This window comes from Lutra lutra, chromosome 7 (assembly GCF_902655055.1).
Source record: "Lutra lutra chromosome 7, mLutLut1.2, whole genome shotgun sequence".
Classification (NCBI taxonomy): Eukaryota; Metazoa; Chordata; class Mammalia; order Carnivora; family Mustelidae; genus Lutra; species Lutra lutra.
This window is the reverse complement of record NC_062284.1, coordinates 61281559-61309551: the sequence shown is the minus strand read 5'-3', so window position 1 is coordinate 61309551 and position 27993 is coordinate 61281559. Positions and strand designations below refer to the sequence as shown.

At 37.3% G+C, this 27993-nt stretch overlaps 1 protein-coding gene across 20 annotated transcripts in view; it reads right to left on the bottom strand.

The window, feature by feature from the left end:
* The window catches only part of MGA (MAX dimerization protein MGA), a 176461-nt gene that overhangs the window by 35817 nt on the left and 112651 nt on the right, over positions 1–27993 (bottom strand). For all 20 annotated transcript variants that reach the window (XM_047736813.1, XM_047736812.1, XM_047736824.1 and 17 more), the window contains exons 6-9: positions 19844–19975; positions 19512–19616; positions 17582–18249; positions 15726–16071 (exon numbers count right to left, since the gene is read on the bottom strand). In XM_047736813.1, the coding sequence (XP_047592769.1) occupies positions 15726–16071; positions 17582–18249; positions 19512–19616; positions 19844–19975 (1251 nt within the window). The remainder of the gene's footprint in view (positions 1–15725; positions 16072–17581; positions 18250–19511; positions 19617–19843; positions 19976–27993) is intronic.

The window sequence follows — 27993 nt, the reverse complement described above, 5'->3', positions numbered from 1 at the left end:
GTCATTGTGGCAGAGACTACATCTGAAGCCATGAAAATGGACTAACTCCACACAAAGGCAAGAACAACAAACCAATTCCTTATACTTTATTAGCCCACTGTGCACTTGATTCCTTTATGCTGCTAGAGATCAAAGTTACTGTACTTCTCTGCTCCCCTTCACAGTATACCAGGGATCCTCCTACCCTTCACCTAAAACCCAGAAAAAAAAAGAGCTACCAAAGGCAGGATTAAGGGGAGAGCCAGAACAGTGAATATCCACAGAAGCCAAGAACAGAAACCTGTCTCAAGAAGAGTGGTATTCCCTTATTTCTATTTAAATGCTTCCTAATATTATCTCACCAAGGTCCTCTAACATTATCAATGTCTTCTGGGTTCTCAATATGCCTTTTGGTCATGATACAACATTATGGTACATTTGTTATTGTGGCACTTACAATTACAATAAACAGGGCGCCTGGCTGGATCAAGTCAGTTAAATGTCTGCCTTTAGCTCAAGTCATGATCCTATGACCCTGATCAAGTCCCATATAGGGCCCTGCTCAAGGGAGAACCTGTTTCTCCCTCCACTTGCTGCTCCCCCTGCCTGTACTCTGTTTCTCTTTCTCTAACAAATAAAATCTTAAAAAGAAAATACAAATCTTGAAAACTAACATTTAAAAAAAGAATCTTTTCCTAATATGAGATCATACATATATTCTTGTATTATCTTCCGAAGTTGTATTGCTCAGCTTTCCACAATTAGGTCTATAATCTCATAGAAATTATTCCTATGTATAGTGAATAAAACAAGTTTCACTCTTTCCCATATTCAATGAGCCTACCACAATTTAAAAAGATCATCCCTTCCACAATCCTCTGCCAATTAAGTGTCCGTATATGTCTGAATCCATTCTATTAACCTACTTACTTTATACCCAAGCCAGTTTCACCCTGTATTATATGTGGTCATTTTACATGTCTTGACATCCAATACAGCAAACCCCCTACCATCACTGTTCAAGATAGCCCTATTTCTAGGTCCTCTGCATTTCCAAACAAATTTAAATTTCTTTATAAAGATTTTATTTATTTAGGGGCACCTGGGTGGCTCAGTCATTAATTGTCTGCCCATGATGGGATCTAGCCTGTCACTGGGCTCCCTGCTCAGCGGGGAGCCCGCTTCTCCCTCTCCAGCCTGTTTCTCCCCAGGTTGTGCTATCACTGTCAAATAAATTAATAAAATCTTGAAAAATAAACAAACTGATGAAGTTCATGACCATTAAGCCTACTTGCAAGAAATGTCCAAAGGAATTCTGCAAGATGAAATGAAAGGACACTAGACAATAACTCAAAGCCATATGGAAAAATAAAGATCTCACTAAAGGTAAACACGTGGGCAATTACAAAAGTTAATATTATTATAACAATGATTTGTAACTGTACTTTGTTTCCTACAGGATTTAAGAGACTAATACTTTTAAGAGGAAAAAAATTTATTAGTGTAAAAGCTATTATTACTTTAATTTTGGTTTGTAACTTGAAATTCTGTTTTCTAGATAATTTGGAAAATTAGTATTTTTTTAAAGTTTTAGTTTGTCTTTTTGAACAATATATAAAGTTGTAAAACTGTGACATAAGCAACTGAAAAGGGTAGGGATGGAGGTGTAAAGGAGAATTTCTGCATGTTATTGAAGTTAAATTACATAAATTCAACCTAGTGTCTTATAAATTTAGGATATTAAATGTAATCCCATGTTAACCACAAAGAAAATAGTTACACAGTACACATTAAAGAAAATGAGGAAAGAATCTGAAAAATTCACTACAAAATACCTACTAAACACAAATGATAATAATGCAGGAAATTAAGGGCCAAAAAGGCTTCAAGGCATACACAGCAAATACAAAATGAATAAGAAAAAGCACAATGACAGAAGTTCCTCCTATCAGTCATTATTTTAAATGCAAATGCATTAAATTCTCCCATCAAAGACAGACTGGAAAAACTGATAAAAACACTTGATCTGGTGCCAGGGTGACTCAGTGGGTTATGCCTCTGCCTCTGGCTCAGGTCATGATCTCAGGGCCTGGGATCAAGCCCCACAACAGGCTCTCTGCCCAGCAGGGAGCCTGCTTCCCACCCCCTGCCTGCTTCTTTGCCTACTTGTGACCTCTTTCCCTGTCAAATAAATAAATAAAATCTTTAAAAAAAAAAAAAAAAAACCCACACATGATCTAGTTATACCTTGTCCACACAAGACCCAAGATCCAAAGACACAAACAAGTTGAAAGTGAAAGGCTAGGAAAAGATATTCCCTGAAAATGATAACCAAAAAAAGAGTAGGAGTGGCTACACTAATATCAAACAAAATAAATATTAAATAAAAAAAAGCTGGGGCACCTGGGTGGCTCAGTCGGTTAAGCATCCAACTCTTGGTTTCGGCTTGGGTCATGATCTCAAGATCAGGCCCCACACTGGGCTGAATCAGAGTCAGCATTAAATATGCATGAGATTCTCTCCCACACTCTCTGCCCCTCTCCCTACTTCGGCGCTCTCACTCTCTCAAAATAAAATCTTTAAAAAAAAAAAAAAAAAGTTGCAAGAGACAAAAAAAGAACATTATGTATTAATAAAAGTTTCAATACATCCAGAACAAGTAACAATTATAAACATGAATATACCTAATGACAACCCATCAAAATATATGAAGCAAAAACTGAAAAGAATTAAAGGCAAAAACACACAGTTCTGCAATAATAGCTAGAGACTTCAAAACCCCACTCACAATAATGGATAGAAAAACCAGACAGAAAATAAGTAAGGAAACAGAGGATTCAACACAATAAACCAACTAGATCTATTTATTTGACAGAGAGAGAGAGAGAGAACAAGTAGGCAGAGAGGAAGGGCGGGGGAGCAGGCTACCTGCTGAGCAGAGAGCCCCATGTGGGGCTCGATCCCAGGACCCTGAGATCATGATCTGAGCCGAAGGCAGAGGGTTAACCCACTGAGCCACCCAGGCGCCCCAAACCAACTAGATCTAAAAGGCATATACAGAACACCTTATCCAACAAGAGAATGCACAATCTTCTCCAACTGCATATGGGGTATCTTCTGGGATAGATCACAGGTTAGGTCACAAATTAAGTCTGAAGAGATTTAAAAAAGATATCATGCAAATTACTTTCTCTGCCCAGGAAAGGATGAAGTCAGAAATCAGAAACAAAAGAACACTGGATGAATCACAAAACTGTGGATATTAAACAACACACTTTTAAACAATGGATTAAAGAAGAAATCAACAAAGGAAATTAGGAGATACTGAGAGACAAAGGAAAACAAAAATACAACACACCAAAACTACAGACACAGCATGAGTGGTTTTATAGGAAAAACACAGCAGCTCTAAATGCTTACATTAAAAAACAAGAAAGACCTCCCAAATTAACAACCTAACTTTACAACTTAAAGTGTAAGGGCCTATTCAGCCAGAGCCTCCCCACCCCGGTTGAACAGCCATTTTGTTGTTTATACAGTAAAACTTAAATTGACCCTCCTCCCCCAGGGGAACTTACTTAAAAGCAAGTCCGGGAAACCAGTCCCAGGTAACAAAGCCCCAAATACAAGGGTTGGTCAGGTCAGATGGAGAGAACAGCCCCAACCAGGGATGAGTCGGGTCTGGTGGAAACATCCAATCAGTGGAGTATGCATATTGTCTCCCTAGCTACCAAGGAGTGTGGGCCCCACCTTTTGGTCACCTTTTGGGCACCAATTCTGACCAAGGTGATAGGCTAGTTCAAATAGCTACTATGGGGTGAATTGTAGTTCAATTGGCCACCCGTGTGTGACCTAGCATGACTGTGCAGCTTTCTCTGTGTGTTGCAATCTCATTGGCCACCTGTGTGTGGCCAGGTTCAACCACATGGTCTTTGCTCTATAAAAAGTTAGTCTGTGAGGCAGGGAGGGGTCGTCCTCTCTGTAAGAGGCGCCCCGAACGGTCTGTTTGACGGTCAGTTTGATTCTTGATGCTTGGCGCGAAATAAAGCTTTGCTTGACCTTCGCTTTGTATCAGTCTCGCTCCTTTGACCATGGACCCATTATTGGGGGACCCAACAAAAGAACTAGGAAAAAGGAACAAAGCTAAATAAAAAGAAAATAAAGATTAGAACAGAGATAAATGAAATATGTAATAGAAAAATAAAGACAATCAATGAAACCAAAAGTTGCTTATTCAAAGAGATCAACAAAACTAGTATACTTTTACCTAGACAAAGAAAAAAAGAAAGTGGACTCATTACTAAATCCAAAATGAAATTAATTCTACAAAAATAAAAGATTACAAGAGAGCACTATAAAAAACTGTAAACCAACAAACTGGACCACCTAAATGAAATGAACAAATTCCTAGAAATACAAAATCTACCCAGGGAAACAGCCAATCAGACAGACCTAAAACGAGTAAGGAGACTGAATCACTAATCAAAAACCTACCCAAAAAGCCCTGGACTTGAAAGCTTCACTGATAAATTCTACTGAACACTTAAAGGACAAATATCTCAATCACTATAAAACTTATCCAAAAAACTGAAAAAGGGTACATTTCCCAACTCATTCTATGAGGCCAACATTACTCTGATACCAAACCTAAAGACATTTTACAAAAAACCAGACCAATATCCTTTATCAACACTGTTGCAAAATTCCTCCACATGGAAATACTTAGACAATTACAACCACAAAACACTTCTGAAAGAAATTAAACACAACAGAAAAAGAAGCACATCCCATGCTCATGGATTTTAAGATTTAACATTAAAATGTCAATACTACCCAAAGCAATCTACCGATTCAGTTTAATCCTCGTTAAAATCATAATGACATTTTTTGCACAAACAAAAAAATTCATTCTGAAATTCATATGGAATCTCAACTCATATGACTAGCCAAAAAAAATCTTTGAACATAACAAAACGGGAGTACTCACACTTCCTGATTTCAAAACTTACTACAAAGCTACCATAATCAAAACAGTGTAGGACCAACATAAAGGCAGACAAATAGACCAATGGAATACAACAGACAGCCCAAAAATAAATCCTTGCATATATGGTCAATTAATTTTTGAACAACAGTGCCAACCAAGATCATTCAGTATGGACAGGACAGTGTTTTCAACAAATGGTGCTGGGAACACTAGGTATCCACATGCGAAAGAGTGAAACTGGATCCTTATATTAACACCACATATAAAAATATTAACTCAAAATGGATCAAGGACCTAAATATAAGACCTAAATCAATAAAACTCTTAGAAGAAAAAACAAAACAAATGCTTCATAACACTGGATTTGGTGATCACTTCTTGGATACAACATTAAAGGCACAGACAGCAAAAGAAAAAAAATACAAGAGTCATGAAGATTTTTTAATATTTTCTGTCAAAAGACAGTAAACAAAAAATAAAAAGGTAACCCAAGAATCGGAGATTTGCAAAAAAACACATTTTGGTAGGAGATAATACACAGAATATAGAGAGAACTCCTAAAACTCAACAACAACCAAAAAAAAACCCCGAACAACCCAGATCAAAAATGAGGAGCAAACTTGAATAGGCATTTCTACAGAGTAAACAGACAAATGGCTAATAAGCACATGAAAAGATGCTCAACACCAGTAATCTTCAGGGAAGTGCAAATCAAAACTACAATGAGATACCACACCTCACATACATTTGGATGGGGTACCATTAAAAAAAAAAAAAAAGGTGCTGGTGAGGATGTAGAAAAATTAGAACCCTTGGGCACTGTTAGTGGGAATATTGAATAGCACAGATGCTACAGGAAACAGTAGGAAAGTTCCTCAAAAAATTAAAAAAAGAATTACAATATGATCCCAAAATTCCTCTTCTGGATATATACCCAAAAAAACTAAAAGCAGGATCTCAAAAAGATACCTGTACACACCAGCATTATTCACAATCGCTACAACGAGGAAGACAGGAGTGTCCATCAATGGATGCATGGTTAAGCAAAATATAGTACAGTCTATCAATGGAATATTATTCAGCCTTTAAAAAGGAAGGAAATTCTACAATAAGCTGTAGCATCAGTGAACCCTGAGAAGGTAATATTAAGTGAGATGAACCAGTCACAAAAAGACAAATACTAAATGATTCCACTTATATGAAGTACTTGGTCAAAATCATAAAGACAAAGTAAAATGGTGACTGCCAGAGGATGGGGGAAGAGGGAAAAGAGGAGTTATGGTTTTAATGGATTCACAGTTTCAGCTCTTTAACATAAGGAAAGTTATGGTGATAACAGTTATTAGCAACAGTGTGAGTATATTTAATACCATTGAACTGTGCACTTAAAAATAGTTAAGATAGAGGCACCTGGGTGGCTCAGTCAGTTGAGTGTCTGCCTTCAGCTCGGGTCATGATCCCAGGGTCCTGGGATCAGCCCCACATCAGGTTCCCTGCTCGGCGGAAGGCCTGCTTCTCCCTCTCCCACTTCCCCTGCTTGTGTTCCCTCTTTCACTGTTTCTCTCTCTGTCAAATAAATCTTTAAAACAACAACAACAAATGGTTAAGATAGTAAAGTTTAGGGACGCCTGGGTGGCTCAGTGGGTTAAGCCGCTGCCTTCGGCTCAGGTCATGATCCCAGCGTCCTGGGATCGAGTCCCACATCGGGCTCCTTGCTCAGCAGGGAGCCTGCTTCTCCCTCTGCCTCTGCCTGCCACTCTATCTGCTTGTGCTCACTCTCGCTCTCTCTCTCTCTGACAAATAAATAAAATCTTAAAAAAAAAAAAAAGTAAAGTTTATGATGAATATATTCTACCACAATAAAAAAGTTTTTCTAAAGAATGGATGTTGAATTTTAATTTTTACAGCATTTGCTAGTATCATAAAATTTCTCTCCTTTAATCTTACTAATGTTTTTAAATGTTCTATTATTTGAGAGAACACTGTATCCCTGTGTAAAGATAAGTAAAAATTCAACAATAAACTTCCCATTTTTCCATATCAAACAGCCAACAGTCCTATAAGTAAACGTGTTTTTCCTTTTTTTCTCTTATAGCTTTATTGATCTGTAACATATAATACCACACATTCAACTTAATGAACTCTGACATACATATACCACTGTGAAACCATCACAACAATTAAAGGTAACATCAACTCCAAGATGTCCTTGTAATTGTAACTGGATAAACTTCTTATACAATCCCTCCATCTTTCCCTCTGCCTCCAACATCCATCCCAACCCTGTCTAGGCAAACACTGTCCTATATATTAGGTTTTGTTGTTGTTTTTTTTTTCTTTCTTAACATAGAATAGAAATGTTAACTTGGGGGAAAGGTTGAAGCCAACTGCTTATCATCCAGCATAATTATTCTGAGACTGATCCTTGTTGCTGAGTGTATCAATAGTTTGTTTCATCTTTCTGCTGAGTGGTATTCCACTGTTTGTATCTATACCAAATGTCTTTATCCATTCACCTGCTGAGGGACACCTTGGCTGTTTGCAATTTTCTTGCTATTAAAAATAAAGTTGTTATGAGTGCCCAAATATAAGATTTTATGTGACACACACTTTCATTTCTGTTGAATAAATGCAAACAAGTGAAATAACTATGTTGTATGGCAGACTTATTTTTAGTATTTTAAGAAACTACCAAACTGTTTTCTAAAGTGACTATACCGTTTTACATTCCCACCAGCTATGCAAGAGAGTTCATATGCTCTATATTCTAATCAGCACTTGGTACGGTCAGTCTTCTTAATTTTAGCCAGTTAAATGTATATGTTAATATCTTCTTGTGTATGCTTTTTAGCTGGGTACAGTGCACTTTATTGATGGTACATAACAAGGCAGGACTCCCTAAGTCCATCCTCTTCTCCAGGTAATCTGGGAAGAAATTGTATAGAGGTCAAAGACATTATCCATGTGCTGGGGCAAGGATTCTCAACCTCTCTCTTCTTGCTCTTTCTGGGGCTGTTACTCCTTGGAAGCCATGCAGACCATAAGGTCCACCACCTGATTTTTTTTTTTTTTTTTCTTTTTTAAAGATTTTATTTATTTGACAGAGAGAGATCACAAGTGGGCAGAGAGGCAAGCAGAGAGAGAGAGAGGAGGAAGCAGGCTCTCTGGCAGGCTCCCTGCAGAGCAGAGAGCCCGACGCAGGACTCGATCCCAGGACCCCGAGATCATGACCTGAGCTGAAGGCAGAGGCTTAACCACTGAGCCACCCAGGTGCCCCCCACCACCTGATTCTTATAGCCAAATTCATTCTCATACCAGAAAATGAGCAAGGGTGGAAGACTGGGTGTCAGTGTTAAAGATGCAGGACACAATCTTGTCCTCGATGTGGCCCAGGATGCCCTCTGAGGAGGCCAGCCAAAGCCTGTTTACTCCAGCCTTCACCATCATGTCTTGGGGACAAGGCTGGCACTGCACCAGAAGATGAGGCTATCTGTTAATCAGGCTTTAATAAAGCATTTTTTAATGACTACTGATAACTTTTCATGTGCCTGATCTTCTGTTTGTGTACCTCCTGTTTATATTGTCTTTTCTTTATTACAGACAAGGGCCACCTCGGTGGCACAGTCAGTTGGACATGTGACTTCGGCTCCGGTCGTGATCTTGGGGTCCTGGGATCCAGCTCTAAGTTGGGTTAACCTGCTCAGCAGGCTCTGCTTCTCCCTCTGCCTACCCCCCCTCCAAAAAAAACTCGTGCTCTCTCAATAAATAAAATCTTTTTTAAAAAATTCTTTATTACAGATACAGGTCCTATATTGGCTGCATATTTTCTATAGTATTTCTCTTAGTTTATAACTTATCTTTTAATTTTAACAGGTCTTCTGAAGAGCAAGTTTTTAATCTTGAGAAATTCAATTTCATTACATTTTTTACATTAATGATTGTGGTTCTGGTACCCTATTTTAAAAATCTTTATGAGTCACAGATCACAAAGGGTATATTTCTCTTTATTTTCTTCTATACATTGTATACTTTAAAGCACTTACACTTAATCTAAGACATTAACTCTTAAATCTTGACATAATTTTTATATATAAAGTCATGACTGAGGTTCTCATTTTATTTTTGGAGGCAGGAGAGAGCAGTTTCTAGCTATCAAATTGCTCCACATCCATTTGTTGAGATCATTTCCTCATTAAACTGACTTGGCACTGTGCCAAAAATTCATTGACGTCACTGGCTTTGTATTTATGTGTATCAACTTCTGAATTCTCTGTTCTGTCTCACTAATGTATAAGTCTTTATCCCAAATTCTTCAGCTTTATAGTATGTCTTAAAATCTGGTAGTGTAACTCTACCAACTACATGCTTTATTGAAATTGTTTATCAAACAGCCATTCTCAGTTCTTTGCTTTTCCATATAAATTTTACAAACAACTTGAAAATTTCTACCAAGAAAACCCTGCTGGGATTTTCACTGGAAGAGCATTTTTTTTTTTAAATATTTTATTTATTTCAGAGTGTGAGAGAGAGAGAGAGCATGAGAGCAGGGTGAGGGGTGGAGGGAAAAACAGACTCCTTGCGAGCAAGGGACTCTGGGATCATGACCTGAGCCGAAGGTAGATGCTTAACCAACTGAGCACGCATGTGCCCCATGAAGAGCATTTATTTATTTATAAATCAGTCTGTGGAGAACTGTATCTTACGAAGATAGTCTTCAGATGTACAAAAACAGTCTACCTCTCCATCTATTTAGGTTTATTTAAAAAGTGCTCTCGGGGCACCTGGGTGGCTCAGCGGGTTAAGCCACTGCCCTCGGCTCAGATCATGGTCTCAGGGTCCTGGGATCAAGCCCCACATCGTGCTCTCTGCTCAGCAGGGAGCCTGCTTCCCCCTCTCTCTCTGCCTGCTGCTCTGCCTACTTGTGATCTCTCTATCAAATAAATAAATAAAATCTTAAAAAAAAAAGTGCTCTCAACAATGTTTTGTAGTTTTTAATAAGAGGTTTTTAGGCAACTTTTATCAGATTTATCCTTTAAGTGTCTGATTTATTTGGATGCTATTTTAACTGGTACTTTTTATTTCAATTTCTATTTCTTATTGGTATATATACAAATATATTGTCTACTGATATTATTGTATGTTATAAACTCGTTAAACTAACATAGTTCTAGTAGTATTTTTATAAATTCCTTAGGATTTTCCAGTCTAAGAATAAAACCAATTTTACTTCTTTCTTTCCAATCTGGATACATTTTCTTTTTCATGCCTTACTGCACTGGCTAGGATGCTTAATACAATTTTAAATAGACAAGGCAAACGAGGACATTTTCCTCATTCCTAATCACTGGGGAAAGCTGTCTTTCACATTAATATGCTGTCTGTATAGTTTTTCATAGATACTCTTTATCAGATTGGGAACGTTTCCTTCTACTATGCTTAAGAATTTTTACCAGAAACGTATTTTGTCAATTTTTAAAACTATCTATTGAAATGATAGTATGGTGTCTGCCTTCTGCTCAGGTCATGTTTTTGGAGTCCCAGGATTGAGCCCTGGATTGAGGAGTCTGCTGCTCCATCTCCCTCTGCTCCTCCCCTCATGCGTGTGCACACTCTCTCGCTAATGAATAAATCTTAAACAAAAAAAAAGAAATGGTAATATGGCCTTTTTTTTTTTTTTAAAGTCTATTACGGTAACAGTGAACAATGCTGATCATTTTCAAATGTTAAATCAACCACGCACCACTGTGATAAATCCACAAATATATTCCTGGATTTGGTATGTTAAAACTGTATTTATCATCTGTACATATGTTCATGAGAGAACGTACTCTACCATTTTCTTGTAATGTCTTTTTCTGATCTGATGATGCCAGTCTCACAGAATGAGATCATTTTATGGAAGCATTTAAATAAAATGGGCATTATTTCTTCCCTAAATGTTTGAGAATTCACCAGTGAAGGCATCTGGACCACAGCCATTACTGTGCAGTTTTTCACTGCAAGTTCATATGTATAGGAGTAAGCAGTTACTTATTTCTTCTTGAGTGAGTTTGGTAGCTTTGCATCTAACAAAGAATTAGTCCATTTCATCTGACTTATTGACATTAAATTGTTCCCTACTAACCTTTGAATGTCTTTAGTGATGCCATTTTTCATTCCTGATATATTGGTAATTTGTATGTTCTCCTTTTTTCCTAATCAGGTATCAATTTTATTATCTTCCCTTTAGATAGTTAACTTGTACATAGAGACACATCTCCAACAAAACTCTAAGTGGGCTAAGAAAGCAGGAATGTCATGTTTTTATCCTTTCTCTTGGTCCCTCCCACAGCAGCTAAGCACAGTGCCTTTACATCAGCAGCATTTTTTTTAACGAACAAAAGGGTAAATGGATGGTAATCAGGTGAAGGCCAAACTTCAAAAATCATTATTTTATACACTAGGAAAAAAAAATGAAGACTTTCAAGTCAGAAAAACCTGGGTTCAAATCTCTATCACTCCCTTAAAACCAAGCTGACTTTGGGGAACAAGTTACATAAACTCTCTAAGCACACAATTAGTACATTTGTAAAATGGAAATCCCTCTTACAACAGGTTTTAAGATTTATTTATTTTTTTTTATTTTATATTTTTATTTATTTATTTATTTATTTGACAGAGAGAGATCACAAGCAGGCAGAGAGGCAGGCAGAGAGAGAGGAGGAAGCAGGCTCTCCGCCGAGCAGAGAGCCCGATGCGGGGCTCGATCCCAGGACCCTGAGATCATGACCTGAGCCGAAGGCAGCGGCTTAACCCGCTGAGCCACCCAGGCACCCCAGGTTTTAAGATTTAAATGATATAACCCTCATAGAGTGCACTGCATAAAGAGGAACACCCAAGAGAACATGAAAAGATGCACAATATCATTTATCATCAGGGAAATGCAAATCAAAACTACAATGAGGTTATCACCTCACACCTGTCAGAATGGCTAAAATCAAAAACACAAGAAACAACAAGTGTTGGAGATAATGTTGCGGGGGGGGGGGGGGGGGAGGAACCCTCTTGTGCTGTTGGTAGGAATGTAAACTGGTACAGCCATTCTGAAAAACAATATGGAGGTTCCTCATAAAGTTAAAAACAGAACTACCCTCTGATCCAGGAATCACACTACTGTACTTACTCAAAAACTACAGAAACACTAAATCAAAGGGATTCATCCGCCCCTAGGTTAACAGCATTATTTACAATAGCCAAATTATGGAAACAGCCCGAGTGTCCACTGACTGATGAATGGATAAAGAAGATGTGGTATGTACATATACTATGGAATATTATTCAGCCATAAGAAAAAATGAAATCTTGACATCTGCAACAACATGGATGGTGTCAGACAGTATTATGCTAAGTGACATCAGTCATTCAAAGGAAGACATATACCATATGAGCTCACTCATATGTAGAATTTAAGAAACAAAATAAATAAGCAAAGAAAACAAAAAAGACAAAACAAGAAACAGACTCTTAACTATAGAGAACAGATGGTTATCAGAGGAGAAGTTGGGGGCGGGGGATAGGGATGGGATTAAAGAGTACACTTAACCAAGATAGAAAAATAAATTAATTTTTTTAATCCAGTGTAAATTACTGAAGATGATCTCTTCAACATCAAACTGATTTTAAATCCTTCCTAGGCAAAGTGGTTTCTCTTTAAAACAGTTCAGGATATCCTCTTTATTCTTGATGTTACAAATGTAAGAAACACGTGTCTAGATGGTTATTATTGCCTGCTATTCAGAGGATCCTTTAAATCTGAAATTTCATGTCCTTTAGAGATACTTTTTTCTATCATTTGAGTATTTTCTCTCTCATTTTCTTACCTCTATAACTTCTCTAAATCATCCCCCCCCCACCTACGTTTTTTCAAAACAGACTAAAAGATTTCTTCATCTTCTTCCAGTTTTTATGTACATTTTTGTTTGGTTTTGGTTTCAGCAACATATTGCCTCTAAGAACTCTTCCCTATTTCTATTCCTTTTCCATAGCAGTTGTAACAAAAATATCTTCCCTCCTTTCATCATCTTCCCTAACAGTACAGGAAAATTGATGGCTCCTAGAACACAGTAAGGCATGTTTTTTTTTTTATAATGGTCTAATACCAGTGAGAAAAATAAAAAAATACTTTGATAACTGGAGTTATCTTTTGGAGTTAACTCAGGTCAAGAATAAGACATAGGGTAAATACACTAACCAAGAAAGCAAACTAATAAAGCCTAACAGATACACAGTTTTCATTCTTATGCGTCTTCTAGAGCTTATTCTTGTTACTTTGAAATGGAAAAGTACTGCTTTAAAAGTGCAAAATGGGGAAAAACTCAGGAGATACAGATAAAATTAAACTAATACTCCTATATTTTATTTCATTTTAAACCTTTTTAATCTTATTTATATAAAGATCATTTAGGTATATGGAGGCAATATCTTAAACACTGACATGGCAGTTAGAACAGCCTGGCACTGATCACAAAATAGCAGAAATCAGAAACAGACACAGACATAAATATTTTTTAATTTACTACATGACTGGTGACATTTTAAGCCAGTAGGGAAAGTACTTCTTCTCAGTAAGTCATGGGAAAACTGCCTAGCCATATTGCAGAAAAAAGATTTCCTACTACAAATTTCACACCAAATAAATTCTAGATAGTATTTATTTTAAGCCCTTTATTAATCTAATTAGTATTTTTTTTTAAATCTTGCAGGTGAAGAAATACATTCTAAACAACACTCTAAACACAGAAACCATAAAAAAAATTTTTAAAAAGACCACTAGACTTAACCACCCCTGCTTTTTTCTTTTTCAGAGCAAGTGAGGGAATAGGGAAGAACTATTAACAAAGCTAAAATATAAATTACAAAATTATAACCTGTGAAAAATGAAGCTCTTGGAAATGTAGGGAACGGGGAGCCTGGGTGGCTCAGCCAGTTAAGCGGCTGCCTTTGGCTCAGGTCATGATCTCAGGGTCCTGGGATTGAGTCCCACATCAGGCTCCCTGCTCTGGGGCGGAGGAAAGCCTGATTCTCCCTCTGCCTGACACTCCCCCTGCTTGTGTTCTCTCTCTCTGTCAAATAAATAATTAAATTCTTAAAAGTAATGCAGGGAGGGGCGCCTGGGTGGCTCAGTGGGTTAAGCCTCTGCCTTTGGCTCAGGTCATGATCTCAAGGTCCTGGGATCAAGCCCCACATCGGGCTCTCTGCTCGACAGGGAACCTGCTTCCTCCTCTCTCTATGCCTGCCTCTCTGCCTACTTGTGATCTCTGTCAAATAAATAATAAAATCTTAAAAAAAAAAAAAGTAATGCAGGGAAAAACATAGGTGCTCCAATAAAAGCAAAGAATTCAAAAAGTCAAATTTACAGTAGCAAGTTTATGACAAATGGTCAATAAACCTACTACTTGAAAAACTATAAATTTTAAAACAAAGTATCAATTTCTGCCTATCAGGTGAACTATCCAGTTAAGAGCGTAGAAAATCCAGCACTATCCAACTATTGATAAATGTGTACCTTGGTACAACTCCAGAAACATCCAGAAACCTTCAAAGTGCTATCACTGCCACAGCAATTCCACTTTTAATAGCCTATCATCACTGTACTGTTTATAATAAAGAAAATATAAAAAGGCTGAATGTCTGACCAAAAGGACTGTAATAACATGAAGCCATTTAAACTAAAATTGTAATATAGATCTATATTGTATGGTCTATATACAGAAAACAAAACATGACTTTATGATACCAGATTTCTAAAGGTTATGACACCACATACAGAGCAATTCCATTTCTACAGAAACATGTATGTATGCACACAAGTCTATTAACAGAAAATCCTGGAAGAACATACACTGAAATATTAAACATCTATTATGACTTAAATAAGTATGTTGTAATCAACAGTGAATGCAAATATAAACTGCCAAAAAAGGAATTTAGTCTCCTAATAAACTAAGAAGCAAAAAAACTCTTCAATTGTATGGCAAAAATATATTCAATGTATTTAAACAAAATAAAAAGATACAGTAGAAAGGAAAAAAAATCAAGAATGATTTAGTATGTAATTTGGTGGGTCTACAGACTATTTTATCAAAAAAGGAAAAACAAGCTTTTCAAAATAGTACGGTAATGCTTAACTCAGTTATGCCCTTATCCTGTCACCAAAACTCCAATCACCTGGTTAATGGCTCAAACCAGGACCAAAGGGTCCTGTTACAAAACTCTTCATTTAGAAAATAATGAGATGGATTAGTTGACTTGACTGTGCTAATCATGTCACAATGTATACCTGTGCCAAATCGTCATATTGTACACTTAAAACATATGCAAAGGTACTTGTCAATTATATCTCAATAAAAGCTGGAGGGGGGAATGATGGATTATACTGATCATCTGTGTATTCAAAGAACATAGGAAGAGAAGGGAGACACAGAAAAATAGAAGTTTCAAAGGCATTCTGGAAGTCCAAATGAATGATTCCAATGGAGCACAAAAAAGCCACCTTCAAAAGAAAAATTCTATTTTAAAAAGGTGTATGTGTGTGTGTGTACACACAAACATTATCACACAAGCCACAAAGAAAGAGCATTTAAGGATAATAAGAATTTCTCAAAATTTTTACTAGACCACTGATTAAAGGATTAAAATAAGTAACAGTAATATCTGAAATAACCAAACTGTTCTAAAAAAATAAAACTATACACACTTTTAATTCTCAGTTAATACTCACTGTATTCTAGCTTCTTCCTCCTCTTTTTCTCTTTCAATTGTTCTTCCTCCTCCCTGACTCCCTCTTCTTCTTCTCGTTGTTCCTCTCCCAAAGCATCATAAAATACTGGGTCACGATGAGCAGCTTTCCTCTGGAAATGCTTAGCTTTGGATCCTCCTTTAACAAGCACAACTTTTCTTTTCAAACAAGTGCAGCCAAACATGCAGTCTGGTCGGCGGCAGTGAGCAGGCTGGCGCTTCTCCAAAGCTAGACTGGAACACACGCAACCCAATCGACAGAAGTCATTGTTGCATGGAGGGGCTCGTTTCCTTATGATTGTGTGGATGGGTTTAGTTTTGAGAGATGCCTAAAGTTAAAATAAAGAATTGTAAATCTACTGAATCATGCCCCAACACCACCCACAACTTACAAGTCATATACTGGTCTGCCTTTTTGGACTCTGAACACTCAGTACCAATAGCACAAGATTAGCAGTATATTTAAAGAAGAACATAAATATAACCAGGACTCTGAACAATCTGCCTTTCTAAAGCACAGCACAGTCAAGAGAAATTTTTTAAAAATATTTTATTTATTTGTTTGACAGATCACAAGTAGGCAGAGAGGCAGGTGGGGAGTTTGGGGGGAGCAAGCTCCCCGCTCAGCAGAGAGCCCAATGCATGGCTCCACCCCAGGACCCCGAGATCATGACCCAAGCCAAAGGCAGAGGCTTTAACTCACTGAGCCACCCAGGCGCCCCAAGTCAAGAGAATATTTAAATTAACTATGAGCCAGAATATCAACAGTGATCAATCTATTCTCGATGGAAATCACATGTAACGTTCAGGGCACCTTGGACAGCTCAGTGGTTAAGCATCTGCCTTTGGCTCAGGTCATGCCTGGGATGAGCTCCACATCGGTCTCTCTGTCAAATCAAGAAATAAAATCTTCAAAAAAAAAGAAAAAGAAAAATCACACATAATGTTCAAAGGCAGGGGTTGACAAGACGCACAGGCCAAACCTGGCCTGTTTCATAAAGTTTCATTGGAACACAAAACGCCTGTGGCATTGTAAGAACAGAGATGGGTAAATGCAACAGAGTGTGTATGGCCTACAAAGCCTAAAATATTTACTACCTGGCCCTTTACTAAAATACTTTGTGGACACCTGCTTTCCAGTAACTAATAGAAAGGGAATGGGATAATATGTACGTAACAGTCTTTAGGAATGATTGATAATAAAGGACACATTGTGTATTTAATCCAAACATCTGATCATCTTCAGGTCTAGAATTCAGTCACATAATTTAAAAATGGAAGGTAAGGTGCACAAATTTCATGACCAAAAAAAAAAAAAAAAAAAATTAGTCATATGCTGTTTTATCATTTCATGTGCACCAGAGGCTGTTAAGACAGGTAAATCAATAAGTGAAAAATTCTCAATATAAAATTTTATAAAACACAAAAGCTTTTTCTCCACAGGTCTATAATTTTAAAAAATTTTCTGAAATGTAGTACCTTTTAAGGAGAACTTTCAAAGCGGTTTTAACAAGATTAGCAAACATACTTGCCCACATGCTAGAGAATGAAATTAGAGATTTTCAGAATGGACAGCTGACTTCATACAAGGTGAAAGACATTATCCAAAAGCACAACTGTACTGTCTCCCTCTACTGGCAGGAGGGGTTCTACACTAAGGTGTCTAGTTAAGAACAACAACAAATACAGAAACCAAGAGAATCTCCTTACTTATCCTATCACTAAGGTAATTAAATGGCCTATCCTTCCGCCAAAAAGCCCATACACATTTCCCCTCACTAACCTAATTCTTTCCAACCATAAACTAATACACGTCTAAAAAAACCAACAGATACTTACTTGAGCAGTAAGCAGAGTTGTTAAGGATACATCTGCTCGCTCTTCAGTGATATAGGTCCTTGGTTTTCCTTCCCAAAGTGCACAGTCTTCCAGGTCCATTAGCTTCACTTGGGATTTAGACAAGCCTGGTGGGCGAGTTCCCTGTTGCTGTTGCTGCTGCTGCTGCTGCTGGTGTGCCTGCCGCAAACTAATTTGCTTTGGAAATGTATTTTCATCTAAAGTTGGCACAACAAAGTTATTAACCTGATTTTCTGAGATAGTACTTGAAGAATTCTTGGCAACCTTATCTCCTGAAATCACTTGAGTGTGTTTCTGCTTTGGTGAAATAGGGTAGGGTAAAATGGATTTATAAGATGATTTAGTTCGGCCACCAAAAGTTGCCTGTTTGTTTTGAGACTTTGCCTTTCGAGAGGCAGGGGGCACAGAATGAGACTTCAAAGAGTAGGAGGTAGAAGGGGAAATGGTAGATTGCTTCTTTAGTACACTGTCAAGTGTTCGTACATAGCTGGTACTCTTGGTGGGAAGCTGGTATACCACAGGAGATGTAGGAGCATTAGAAGAGAAACCCATACTGGTTTCCATCAGTTTGCCTTCATTTTCCAAGTACTCATCTAGTTTATCACTGCAGAAAGCAGAACGGTTTTTCAGTGGACCTTCTGAATTTCCACCTAGAAATAAAGAGATGCAGATACTTAAAGAAATATATGGCAGATCTTCAGAAAAATAAACTAAAAAATGCCAAGAGCATTAAGTTATAAACTACTCAATCTTCTCAACTGTCCTTAATCTTCTAAACATAGGAAAAACAATATACTATTAATAAACCAAATGAAGAGATGGAATCATACATTCATTACATTAAAACGATTATCTAAAACCATCTCATTACATATATTTAAATTAATTTTGGTGAAATACTAACAATAAATTAAGAGTCTACAACTTTGACAACTTATGACCTTAGCAGAGAAACCACATTTAAGTAAAAACATAAGAACAAAAAATATACTTAAGTCAAACTTCAACAGAACACACCAAGAGATTATTTAACAGACTGTAGTACCTGGACTCTAATAAAAAACACAAGGAAAGAGGTGAGGGCACAAAAAGAGAAGTATAAAATTAATTTTTAAGGAATTTTGAAAAAGCAAATGTAGTAGACAGACAAGCCATTATATTATTGTAACACTGTGGAGAGATTCAAAGATGAGAAAAACTATTCTGGATATATGATAAATTTATCTGGCTAGAATGTAAAACCGCAAGTAACTACAACAGGAAAAACACTAAGAAAGGAGACCAACAGGCACACAGTCAAAATGTTTGGGTTAGAAGTTTTCCTTGGACTGTAATGCTGTCAAGAATCACTCTATAGCTCTAAAGTATACAGTTCTGAAGTAATACTTGAGAATGATGATTATGGTAACTGTAGGTGGCTCAGTCCGTCAAGCTTTTCTAAAAAATGAAAATTTTAAAAATAACTGTAGGAGTAACAGAAAGGCAGTACAATTGAAAAGAGGGTGCAGGTTGGGGAGGGTATATGCTACAGTGAGTGATGTGAAATGTGTAAGCCTAATGATTCACAGATCTGTACCCCTGGGGCAAATAGTATATTATATGTTAATAAAAAATAAAAAATAATAATAGTAATAATAATAATAAAAACAAAAAATAATTAAAAATTTAAATTTTTTTAAAAATTTAAAAAATAAAACATAAAATAAAAGAGGTGCATGGATTATTTAAGCCTGACATGGTTAGGGATATGGAACATAGGAAATGAACAGACATTAGCAAGCAATTTATTTGCCCTGTATTTTAAAGCATATAAAGAAAAGATGAAGAAAAACAACCAAATCTTACTTTTAACAAAAGGCTTTTTGGCCACGTGTTTCAGAACACATTTACAGTTTTTTAAAAAGCTGATTACCTTCACTCCTAGATGCAGAAGCACTATGAAACTTTCCCCTCCATCCCTTGATTTTGGTGAAGTCATTGGTCTTCCCTGTCCTAGAAACAAAGGGAAACCCAGCATCTATAAAAGAAAAAGTAAAAGAGATTACCAAAATTCAAGTCAATTAATATTTAATATCTAATTAGTTACCAAAACTTAATCACAAAAAAACTTAATCTAAAATGTATAAATCATTAAGACTATGCCACTAGGCAAAAAAATCTACCTTAGAATATCCTAAATGTCTCTAACAAAGGCAGTTTTTTAATTATCTCACAACTTTGACTTTACAAATGCCATACACTCACCAGGAGAGGCAGGATTGGTTCCGGTAAGGTTCCAGAAAGGAAAGCTAGTGGCTGGAGCCAAAGGTAGCTGTACTCCCAAATATTTAAGATCAATGCTCATTGTCGGATCCACTGAATTCAATTTTAAGCCCACTACAAGGAAAAAGAAACACAAATTACATTCTTTTTTTAAACTTCTGAGGTGTGAGGAGAGGGCAAAATGGGAGTGAAAAGCAGAAATGAAATAAAAAGTAGGAGACAGACTTTAAGGTGACCCATGATCCTCACCTCTTAATACTACATATTTCTGTACTCCTCCCTCCTCCCCCTCCCTTAAGTGCAAATAGGACCTTTATTTCTAACATACAAAAAGTGGCAAAAGGGATGGGATGTACATGATTTGGTGTTTATGAGACTATGGGTGCATGTATCACCCATCTTGCTAAAGCTGCAAGGATATAAATTCTGCCAACAACCTGAGGGAAACTGGAAGCAGAATCCTCCCAAGTCAAGCCTCTGAGGAGAAACCAGACCTGACATTTTGACTGAAGCACTGTGAGACACTAAGCAGAGGACCCAGTTAAGCCATGCCCAAACTCCCGATCGAAAGTAAATGAAACAGTATGTCTTAAGTTTACACTAATTTGTTAAGCAACAATAGAAAACTAATACATAAACATAGCAGAATTAAGATCCTTTGTGATCCAGAGACTTTCTAGGACTTTTAATACAAATCTGCCATTGACTAAGCTTCTGGCCTGAATTATGGTTTCTAATTCCCTAGTAATCCATTAGTGTTGTTTATGGTTAACTGAGCCTATAAATATTATAACTTATTTGTAGATTAAGAGGTAATCTTTTGGAAAATATTTACTCAACATATCCTTTTAGAGGTTTTGGTGAGTTCCCCCCCCCCCTTAACATTTTATGACGGAGATTCGTCTATGCTGACAGATTTATCTCTGGACCATTTATTTTCACCACCGTACACTACTCCAGATAATGAATATATAGTACTGCCCAATTTATTCACCATTCCCCTACAGATGGGATTTAGGCTGTTTTCTAATTTTTTTAAAATTTTATTTTTTGAGTACTCACAACATTAAAATACCATTAACTATATTCTTTACACTGTACCTTGCATTCCTGTGACTTACTCATCCCTTACTGAAAGCCTGTATCTCCCAGCTCCCTTCACCCATTTTTTTCCTACTTTTAACAATTACAAGCAATGCACCCATGTAATTATTCATTGTGTACAAGAACGTGTATCACAGGGCACCTGGGTGGCTCAATCCCTAAGCATCTGCCTTTGGCTCAGGTCATGATCCCAGGGTCTTGGGATCAAGCCCCACATCCATCCAGCTCCCTGCTCAGCGGGAATCCTGCTTCTTCCTTCTCCCACTCCCCCTCCTGGTGTTCTCTCCCTCGCTGTCTGTCAAATAAATAAATGTAATTAAAAAAAAAAAAAAAAAGAATGTCCATCACACAGATGATGTATAAGAGCTTCTCTAGTGCATTTAGCTTTTCCTTGTAGCATTTAATCAGGAATGGAATTGCTATATAACAGGGCATACTCATCTTTCAATTGTATTGGATTGTGAGTGCTCAACATACTTGTGGCTGTCTAAAATATTTGAACACCTTTTCCCTAGCTGTTACTTTTCTCCATTATAACCCCAACCTCTTCAAGGTAGGTATTAGGAAAAACTCACTTTCTACCTTCCCTTGCAGTTTATGTGCAGACATGTAACACAGGTTTTGCCAATCAACTGTACCATGAAAGACTTCAATTTGGGCAAGAGTACCATAAAGGGATACTATGCAGAACTGTGTGAATGAGGGTGATGGTGTTTGGCCAAGTAAAGAATTTTTAGAGGCAGAAGTAACCAAGGTCCTAGCTGTATGCATACTGTGTGCAGTGTCCATACTGAAAATGGTGGTGCTTGTCCAATGTCGTGTGACTGCTTATATGAGCATTCAGTAAGAGTAATGTGGGCATTTTTCCCTACTGCACAGTCCCAGAGTGTGTTTTTCTGGCTTTTCAAGAGATTGTGTAAGTCATCTGATACTCTTTAATAAATTTATCTTCTATGTCTTCTGTACAGTCTGATATTTACTACTAAAAAGGTTAATGATACACTTAGTTATTCTGAATACTTCTTGTGTAATGGCACATAAAATTATAATTAGAGGTGCCTTGGGTGGCTCAGTCAGTTAAGTGTCTGCCTTCAGCTTGGGTCATGATCCCAGGCTTCTGGGATCAAGCCCTGCCACCCCTTGCCCCCTGTCAGGCTCCCTGCTCAGTAGGGAGCCTGCCTCTCCCTCTCCCTCTGCTGCACCCCCTGCTTGTGCTTGTGCTCTGTCAAAGAAATAAACATCTTTTTAAAAAAGGTAATTATATAACAAAATGGGATAAACCTGAGGCTGCTTTTAGCTAGAGGCAATCAGCTCTACAGTTATTAATTACCCTTTGTCAAGCTTGGCCATTCTGAGGAGATCACTATTTCAAGAGCCTATTATTGTCACATATCATGGATAACCATGTGCAACAATGCACTAATTGGGAGTCTGCACTAAATAATGCCAAATTACTCTCAATTTATACTCCCTCTAGTAGTGCATAAGAGCTCTTGCTGATCCAAATTCTTTTCAACATTTGATGTCACCTGTTCCAATCTTTTGCTTTAAATTTATATCCTATTATTCTTAAATTTGTATTTTTCTGTTACTAATGACCATCATCTACTTTGTGTTCACTCATCTGTGAATTACTGGCTTCAAATTATTGTGCAGGAAAGTGTTTAACTTAAATTTTAACAAAACTGAAGCCAAAAGGAGTTCAAAGGATTAAGTATTCTATTAATAGCTATCAGAAATCTTAGGTACAGGTTTTTAACAAAAGGCTTACGTAATACTCATCGCCTGAAAGGTGAAGGCATTAGACAGATTATGAGCCACAAACTCTTATGGCTAATTTGTGTATCCGCCACAGAGAACTTACCTTAACAAAGGAGATCACTGAATCACTATGCTGTTTTAGTATGTAAGCCCAGTTCTTTAAATATTGTATCTTATTTTTATTTTATTTAAGTACATGGTATGATTCCTATTAACATCAATAAAACATTCTTTCCAGGGGCACCTCCCAGTCTTAGTAGGTTGAGTATGCAACTCCTGATCTGGGGGTTATGAGCTCAATCTCCACACTGGGTCTAGAGATTGCTTAAAAATAAAATCAGATTTGTTTTGTTTTGTTTAAGATTTTATTACTTCTTTGAGAAAGAGAGAGAGAGAGAGAAAACATGAACAGGTGGAAGGCAGAGGGACAAGCAGATTCCCCACTGAGTGGAAAGTCCCAAACGGTGCTCAATCCCGGGACCATGAGATCATACCTGAGCTAAAGACAGACACTTAACCGACTGAGCCACCCACGTGCCCCGATTTGAGAGAGAGAGAGAGGGCATGCACATGAGAAGGGGGAGGGACAGAGGGAGAGAAAGAACCCTCAATCAGACACTCCCCCACCCTACAAGTGTGAAGCATGACACAAAGCTTGATCCCAGGACCCTGAGGATCATGACCTAAACAAAAAACAAGACTTGGCTTCTTTTTTTTTGTTTTTTTTTTTTAAGACTTTATTTATTTATTTGACAGAGATCACAAGTAGGCAGAGAGGCAGGCAGAGAAGGGGGTGAGGGAAGCAGACTCCCTGCTGAGCAGAGAGCACGATGAGGGGCTAGATCCCATGACCTGAGCTGAAGGCAGAGGCTTAACCCACTGAGCCACCCAGGCGCCCCAGAAATAAAATCTTTTAAGCAAATAATTCTTTCCTCATGTTTCCAGTCAATCAGGGAAAAATAAGACTGGGAGTCAAAACAACTGGTTTCTAATCATGTGCTTGGGCTAAATCTCTGTCTTTCGCTTCCTCATCAGTAAAATAAATCCACTACAATGAGTTTTATGTTTTAAGAATTTATTGCACTTTCTCTGTGAAATACTCTGTAATACAGATGGTAATAGAGATAAAAGACATTCCCCAGACCTCAAAGAGCTTTAGTGTTATTTTCCCAAATGACTCATCAGTAGTTATAATGGTGTAAGTAAGTCCCAAGAGAGGTAAACAAAAAGAAATAACACTTGAAAAGCCCAAGGGAATGTGGTAAAATTTTTACTGAGTCTGTAATTCTTAAGTTAGAATAAGTAAAATTAACTAAGAAAGGTGGTAAAGGACAGCAGAGTGGAACCACAAAGTAAGATACTCAGAAATTCAAGTAAGAACTAAATCTTAAACACAGGATAAAATAAGATACTCTAATTCTTTAGGAAGAGAAAAATACTCTTATTATTATTGACCCAAAATTGCCAGAATAGCTGCCTACATAGATGGTAAAAATAAAGGAATTAAGTTGATAAAAAAAAAGCACCCATACATAGACCTGCAAACTCTAGACCCCACACAATCAAATTTAGAGACTGTTTTTCCTATTTTCTTGTCTGTGTTTACTTGTATTTTAAACTTCCACTTTCCCCCAAAAGTGAAAGCAAGTTCTAAAAACAAGATGAAATTTATTTTAAATATACCTATCAATTTTTTAAAGCCATAAAAGAAGAAGTCAACAGCACATAGACAATGTTCAAAGTAATTCCCAATTTAGCTTATCTGTACCTCCTGAAATGTTTGCCCTGCAAGAAAATCCCCTATTTAGCACATACATGAGACCTAGACTTATTGATTTCCTATGAATGAGATTAACTTGTACAGAAGTTGGCTAAATAATTCACAGAAAGCATATCCCCCAAAAAACATAAAATCCTTTCCACTAGGACAGTTTAAACTGAACTATATTCCTAAATGCGTTGGCCTTTTCACCAGATTAGGAACTACTTCCTAAAAACATATTATCACACCATTACCAAAAAAAAAGACTCCTAAATTCAGATTCAAATGCAGAATCACATAAGATCATAAACCATAATTTAAAAAAACAAAATGCCTGGGATGCCTGGGTGGTTCAGCTGGTTAAGTGTCATCTGACTCTTGACTTCAGCTCAGTTATGATCTCAGGGTCTTCAGATTGAGCCCCCAATTGGCTCCACACTGGGCATGGAGTCTGCTTGAGATTCTCTCTCCCCATCTCCTTCTACCTTCCTCCCCCATGCTTGTGGCGCATGTGCTCACTTACACATGCTCACCCACTTCTCTAAAAAATAAAAAAAAAAAAAACATTTTAAAAACTGCCTACCCCAACTAAACACATTAAAATATAAAGCACCCACCAAAACACACTCAAGAGGAATAAACTCCTATATAACTAACCAGCATAAAAGAGCAAATCTACATAAAAAAGAAAAGCTCCAGTTAATTGTCAATTTAACAACACTCAGTATTTTTTAACTAAAAACCAAGAGTCACAGAGCTCTAAAGAGATTGCCATAAAGGAACTTAACATTGTAACTGACAAAAGTTCACAGTGATATAATAAATAAATAGGCTGCAACATCAACATGGATGGCCCTTTAGAGTACAACGTGAAGCAATGTAAGTCAATCAGAGAAAGACAAATACCATTCCTTTTCACTCATATGTGGAATTTAAGAAACAAACAAAGGGAAAAAAGGAGAGAAACAAATGAAGAAACAGACTCTTAATTATAGAGAACAAACTGATGGTCACTAGAAGGGAGTAGGGGAATAGGAGAAATAGGGGACGGGGATTAAGGTATGTACTTGTGATGAGCAATGGGTAATGTATGGTAAATCACTGTACTGTACACCTGAAATTAATATAACTGTATGTTAACTAAAAGGCATTAAAATAAAAACTCTTTAAAAATTGGGGAAAGGGCGCCTGGGTGGCTCAGTGGGTTAAGCCGCTGCCTTCGGCTCAGGTCATGATCTCAGGGTCCTGGGATCGAGTCCCGCATCGGGCTCTCTGCTCGACAGGGAGCCTGCTTCCCTCTCTCTCTCTGCCTGCCTCTGTCTACTTGTGATCTCTCTCTGTCAAATAAATAATAAATAAAATCTTTTAAAAATAAATAAAAAAAATAAAAATTGGGGAAAAAAGGAATCTCTGCTGCAGAGGAACTCCAATTAATTTATGCTCATATTCTACCTCATATTCCACAAGAAAGTAGAGCTTAACTTCCCACTCACTAAGTATGGACTACCCAGTGACTTCCTTCCAAGAAGTACAGCATGGAAAGGTCAGTGATTGTTGATAAAATGTACCCTTTATACAATGGGATGAAAATGGCACTCCCTCTCTGTGATCTTCCTCTCGTGAACATATAACCACAATCTAACCATGAGAAAAACAACAGATGAAACTCAACTGAGAGACATTCTATAAAATATTTGACCAGTACTCCTCAAAATTGTCAAGGTCATTAAAAATTTAAAAATCTGAGCAACTGTCCCAGCCAAGAGGATCCTAAAGAGACATGACTACTAAATGTGATTTCCTAGATGGAATCTTGAAATAAAAAAAAATAAGGGAATCTGATCAAAGTATGGACCTCAGTTAATATTAATATACCAATATTGTCTAATTGTAACAAATATTCTATACTAATGTTAGATGTATTTAATAATAAGGGAAATGGAATGAGAGTATATGGGAACTCTATTATGTTCCCAATTTTACTACAAACCTAAAACTTAACTAAAATTAAGAAAAATTTAGGGTGCCTGGGTGGCTCAATCATTAGGCATCTGCCTTCAGCCCAGGTCATAATCCTGGTCAGGGTCCTGGGGTAGAGCCTCACATTTGGCACCCTGCTCAGCCGGACTCTGCTTCTTCCTCTCCCTCTGTCCCTCCCTTCACTCTTATGAGCACTCATGCTTGCGTGCACGCTCGCTCGCTCTCTCTCTAAAATAAATTAAATATTTTTTTAAATGTTTTAATTAACATAGAATTGACTTGGTAGCAGTTAAGCAGAAATGCTTGTATAAAAATACCTTTAAAGTTCAAAACCAGATGGTAATTTCTAGGTTGACAGGAAATAAATCAATTTGGATGTAGTACATCCAAGTTAGTACATAGGATAGTACAAGAGACAGAAAAAATATAATCCTGTGGAAAACAACATTAAGATTCTTATTTTAGGAGTGCCTGGGTGGCTCAGTGGGTTAAAGCCTCTGTCTTCAGCTCAGGTTGTGATCCCAGGGTCCTGGGATCAAGCCCCACATCGGGCTCTCTGCTCAGCGGGGAGCCTGCTTCCTCCTCTCTCTGCCTGCCTCTCTGCCTACTTGCAATCTCTGTCAAATAAATAAATAAATAAAATCTTTAAAAAAATTTTTAAAAGATTCTTATTTAATTTTAGCAATAAGACTACCACCACCAATAAAAACACTTCCTCAGGCTTAACACTTCTTCCAGAACTTCAGAGCAAGCTCAAAAATCTTTTCAAGTTTTTCAAGTTTCCAGCAAAAAACTTTTTTTTTTTTTTAAAGATTTTATTTATTTGACAGAGAGAGACACAGCGAAAGAGGGAACACAAGCAGGGGAAGTGGGAGAGGGAGAAGCAGGCTTCCTGCTGAGCAGGGAGCCTGATGCGGGACTCAATCCCAGGACCCTAGGACCATGACCTGAGCTGAAGGCAGATGCTTAACGAATGAACCACCCAGGTGCCCACAAAAATATTTTTTTAAATGTTTATATTCTAAAAAATAGTGAAACTCCAGAGTTAACAGAAAGGGAGAGAAATGACATTACTGAAGTAAAATTTAACAAGTTCTTTCAATCACCAATTTTTAGAGAGGTACCTTAAAGGAACATGTGATTGGGATCAATCCCAGTTACTACAAATACTTAGCCAATGTAACTCATTTTTCTGAAATTCTAAGTCTTAAGAAACAAAGGTTGAGGAGTGGAGGGATATCTGCCAAAACAAAATAGAAAAATCCAAAACAGATCTCTACTTCACACCTTATGAATAGTACCACATGAATTACAGATTTAACTGTTTTTTTAAAAAAAAACAGGGACACCTGGGAGGCTCACTCAGTTAAGCATATGCCTTTGGTTCAGATCATGATCTCAGGGTCCTAGAATCAAGTCCTGCATCCAGCTCCTTGCTGAGCGGAGAGCCTGCTTCTCCCTGTCCCTCTGCCACTTCCCCTGCTTGTGCTCTCTCTCTCTGTCTCTGACAAATAAATAAAACATA